Raw genomic sequence first — 5,046 nt, 5'->3', positions numbered from 1 at the left:
AATTATTTCTATATATTATTTTTATATTATTTCTATATTCAGTCAAGTTGGGCAGGGGAGAGCAAAAAGTATATCATGTGGACAAAATGTCAAAAAGCTTTGAAACTACAATATATCCAATTATGTCTGATACTGGGTCTTTTCAGATAATTTCTCAAATACTATTTTACAGGAGCAGGATCTTGAAAAGTCTTTTCTTTATGAGGAAGGAATTTCTTTTCATCTCTAGAAACTTTATGATATGTATCATAATAGCTAAGTTTATACAAAAAAGTCTTCACTTTGTTCAAGTTAAATGTTATAAAAGCAAACTTTCAAGATCTGTTTACACAGTAATACTGGAATTTTTAATTTAATTGAATATTGTTCAAAATAAAAAAAATGACTAGATAAAAGCATTATAAATTTTTTGTTAAATTGTGATATATCCTTTAATAGTTTTGCCTTTAGAAAGCTGAAATTGTTTACAAAATGAGAATTATATATGTGCCCTCCTGATTTTTTAAGGACCTGAGCCTTCAATTCCTATGCTCATGTTCCTATACTATTTCTCACTGTTCAGATTAACTTTATAATCTGTTCTATCAAAGTAAGTGATTAAATAATTTGCTTACCTTAAAAAATGAAGGTAAGAAGAGTTTTTATTGTTATTGCTAGGCACTGTCTAGTCAGTTCCGACTCCCAGAGACCCTACATGCACCAGAACGAAACACTGCCCAATCCTGTACCGTCCTCACAATCCTTGCTGTTGGAGCCCATGGTTGCAGCCCCTGTGTCAATCCATTAGTTGACAGTTTTCTCTGACCTTCTATTTTACCAGGGGTAGAAACCTTTGTAAACTTATTTTTATCATTTCATCTGTCCTAATTAAAGTTGTTCTAAAATTAACTCTGCCGATGTCTTATTTCAGGGCAGTAGACTTATGTAGTTAGTCATCTTCCTTTTACCGAGTGTGATTTTATCATTTCTGTTCCTTTGTAACACACTGCAAAACATACATTGGATAGAATACTTCTGTCTATTTAACTCCCAAGAAATACTGAGAACTGGAATTCTAGATTGTACAAGTAGCTGTGATATCTAACCTCTTGTGCAAAGCTAGTGTTCTTTAGCTATTTTTAGTCATTGTTATAGGACCCCTGGTTGCACAGTGGTTAAAGCACCAGGCTGGTAACCTGAGGTCGGTATGCAGTTCAGATCCATCGGGCGCTCCATGGGATTCTATAAAGATTTACAGCCTTGGAAACCCTTTCAGGCAGTTTTACTTTCTCCTACAGGGCCTCTGTAAGTTTGAATCGACTCAACGGAGTGGATTTTTTATAGCCTGCACACACAAAAGGTAGATGATGGCTGTTAAAGAGCCTATTCTAAACCTTGTAACATTTTCCTGGTCAGTGGAAATAAAATTGGAAAACAAAATATGTTTTGATTAAGATTCAAAGGCACAAGTTTATCTTTGCCTAAAGCCCTGCAAAGAAATCCAGTAGAAAATAACATCCCTCCTCTCAAGCAGAATTCTTTCTAAAAATAAATAAATAAAATATTTATTAATATAAAATAAAGCAGAAACTTCCTAATTTGTCAGTAAGTTTATTGAGGATTTATGACAGGAAATGAAACCAATTAATCATGTAGGCTTTTGTGGTGGTTAAGACATAACTAATAAAGTGGCATGCAGTAGGATTAGAATTGGCCCACTCTACCGTACACTAACCCCTGAGTGTCTTTCTTCTTTTCCTTCCTGGAAACAGATATGAGAGTTCTGATAGCTGTGCTAATCAATCTATTAAACAGCAGGAAATCATAACTCACTGTTTTGAGGGTAATAGAGTATGACAAAAATGTGAAATAATTAACTACAAAGTGTTCATTTTATAACCAAATACACATGTTTATGCTTCACAAATGTTCACAGAATTTTGATGAAATTAAAGTTAAATTTTTCAAAAATAACTTCATACATAGTTTCTACTCCTTATAACCTCAGAAGGAGAGCAGAGTGACACAATGGTTGTCATACCTGCTTGTTACTGGTAGGGGGCTGGTTCATGACCTGCTGTTATTGTTCTTATGTGCAGTTGGACATAACTAGATTGTACAAGTAGCTGTGATATCTAACCTCTTGTGCAAAGTTAGTGTTCTTTAGCTATTTTTAGTCATTGTTATAGGACCCCTGGTTGCACAGTGGTTAAAGCACCAGGCTGGTAACCTGAGGTTGGTATGCAGTTCAGATCCATCAGGTGCTGGACCCAACTCATAGAGACACCTCTCATAAAGACCCAACTCATACAGACACCTCCTTGGGTTTTGGAGGTGTTAGGTGTCACTATGGAAGTAGATTGCCTAACCTTCCTTCCGAGGAGTAGCTGATGGGTTTGAACCACCAGCCTTCTGGTTAGCAGTAAAGTGCCTTAGGCACTACAGTACCAGAGCTCCCTAGTGAGCACATATTCAAAACATTCCATTCTCCATTCTTTTCTGGGCCAACTGGTATTACTTATTACTAAAGAGTGAGTCTAGAGTGCTTCAAAATGTCCCAGTCCTGCCAAGAGTACCACAATCTGAAAGTAACCAGGAGAGTAATCCTAGAATGTTAGTCAAAGAACACAGCTGCATAACACTTCACTGGGTCAGACCTGATAAATTTGATTCTTTCAAAAATAGATATTTAGCTACTGTTTTATTCTCCAGGCTCACATTGCTTCTTACCAAGCAAACGCTTACTGCTCCTACTAGGATAAAAATTAATATGGATCTTAAAAAATAAGCTAAATGTTTAATGTTATGTGTGTACTGATTGAAATACTTGAATATGTCATTAATAGGGATACTTTAACTTAGCTTTTAAATGTATTTTCTTTCTTGTCTCTACTATTTTTTTTACTTTAATTGTAATTGAAAATGGAGCACTTCATTTATCTTAATAGAAGCTTTCTAGCACAAAAAATAAAACAATATACTTTTAATGATGAAGTCCTTTAGTCCATAGTATTATTGACTAGTAATTTTAATGTGCCATCAATGTCATAAATAATATAAATATTATGTTCAAACTATTTAGTGAAATCGTAGAATTTTTCATATGTAATGAGAATTTCTGAAATCATGACTCAGTCTACGTATTTTACAGATAAGAATATTGAAAGTCAGGGCTCTTAAATTACTTACTCCTAATTCTCAGTTGGGAGCTCTGTTAACGTTGTGCCTAAGGCACTTGACTGCTAACCAGATGGCTGGCGGTTCAAACTCACCAGCCACTCCTTGGAAGGAAGGTTGGGCAATCTACTTCAGTAGTGATACTGCCTCAGAAACTCACGGAGGGGTCGCTATGAGTCAGGTCAGACTTGACAGCACATAACAACAACAACGATTCTCAATTTGTTAGTAATGCCACAATTAGAAACCAAGTTTTCTCATTATTATGGTTGTTTTTATTCATGACAATTAAATTTTTTATTATCTTTTAGACATATATCATTCCTGCCATTTCTGATACACACTATATAAGCATTCATATTTAATATTACTATGTATTGGCTGAGAAACACTGGTGGTGTAATGCCTAAGGCACTTGACTGCTAACCAGAAGACTGGCGGTTCAAACCCACCAGCTACTTCCTCAGAAGGAAGGTTGGGCAATCTACTTCCATAGTGATACTGCCTCAGAAACCCAAGGAGGGGTCGCTATGAGTCAGGTCCGACTTGACGGCACATAACAACAACAATGTGTTGGCTGCAGAATTTTCCTTTATGTATAGAATAAAGTTGTTTGTGGGTTAGTCGGTTTTTTTTTTTTTTAATATAGTAGTATTTTTTTAAATATAGGCAATGATGAAAATAGGTTAAAATTTATGTTATTTTTTGGTAGACAATGGAAACCAGTTAAAAATTATAAAGACTCAACAGTATGTGTGATACTCAACAGTATGTGTGATACTCAACAGTATGTGCGATAATCTACTCTAACTAAACTGCCCTCAATTTCTATAACAACTTTCAAAATACATTAAAAATCGTTCTGACATTTCTCATTTCTTCATAGATGAGGAGCTTTTCTCTGGAATGTATATAGATTTCATGGGGACAGATGCTGCTATTTTTCGAAGTTTAACTAAGAGAAACGCAGTCAGAACTGATCAACACAATTCTAAATGGCTAAGTGGTAAGACAACATTTTCTGCATTTTTTTAGTATTGTGTCTTAAACTAATTTATTTAATTCTGTGGTGGAAATTAGGTGAAATTCTTTAATAAATGAAAATACTAGCTCATGATATGATTACTATTCATTCCATACATTATGATTTAAAATATTTAAGGCAAATAACTTAAATAGCCTATAGTTCATATCTCAACTCTTTATTTTGTCAATTATCATACAACTCTCATAGGATACATGAATAAAAGTGACAATGATATTCATCATACTAACAATACAGCAGCATCCTCTAAAGAAGAAATCCAACATCTTCTCCAGTTGTTTAATTATAAGAGATTACAATTATATATATGTTAAGCTTAGTCTGTTTTAAATACTTTAATAATACTAACTGTAAAATATATGCTGGATTTGTTTGACATTTACATGTAATGAATAGGTGATATTAAGAAACTCTTATTTTTTGATTCCTAGATTGTATAAATTATAAAACTAGTAAATATTATTTTTATAGTTTTACTAATATTTAATAGAAATCATAGGTATGATAACTTTATTATTATTAGTGTTCAACTGTGTCTAATTCTTAGTCACATGGAATTCACATCATGCAAAGTGTTCATTTGAATTTGCTGTATGATTCCAATCAGTTGCTGTAGTTTAAGAGAAGAGAAAAACCACTAAGATTCCTGTCATTTCACCTTGGGGAAAATTTCTGACTGCTGCTAAATTTGGCATCAGCTAACATCACACAGCTAAGCATGAATCACTATGCTTAAGCATCTTATTTCACTGATAAGCCACCACAAGAAAGCATTGATTGTCCACTTATTTCTTGAAATTATTCTTCCCGTATATCTGGAAATGTTGTTGTTGTTGTTATGTGCC

At 33.8% G+C, this 5,046-nt stretch overlaps 1 protein-coding gene across 1 annotated transcript in view; it reads left to right on the top strand.

Moving 5' to 3' along the window:
• Nucleotides 1–5,046, top strand: part of SEMA3C (semaphorin 3C) — a 210,462-nt gene that overhangs the window by 141,938 nt on the left and 63,478 nt on the right. The window contains exon 6 of the mRNA XM_007944851.2: nucleotides 4,043–4,162. Coding sequence (XP_007943042.1) covers nucleotides 4,043–4,162 — 120 coding nt within the window. The remainder of the gene's footprint in view (nucleotides 1–4,042; nucleotides 4,163–5,046) is intronic.

This window comes from Orycteropus afer, unplaced genomic scaffold (genome assembly GCF_000298275.1).
Source record: "Orycteropus afer afer isolate SDZICR_OR568_19922 unplaced genomic scaffold, OryAfe1.0 scaffold00007, whole genome shotgun sequence".
NCBI classification, from domain to species: Eukaryota; Metazoa; Chordata; class Mammalia; order Tubulidentata; family Orycteropodidae; genus Orycteropus; species Orycteropus afer.
Note: the sequence above shows the minus strand (reverse complement) of the source record. Positions and strands in the feature narration are given on the sequence as shown.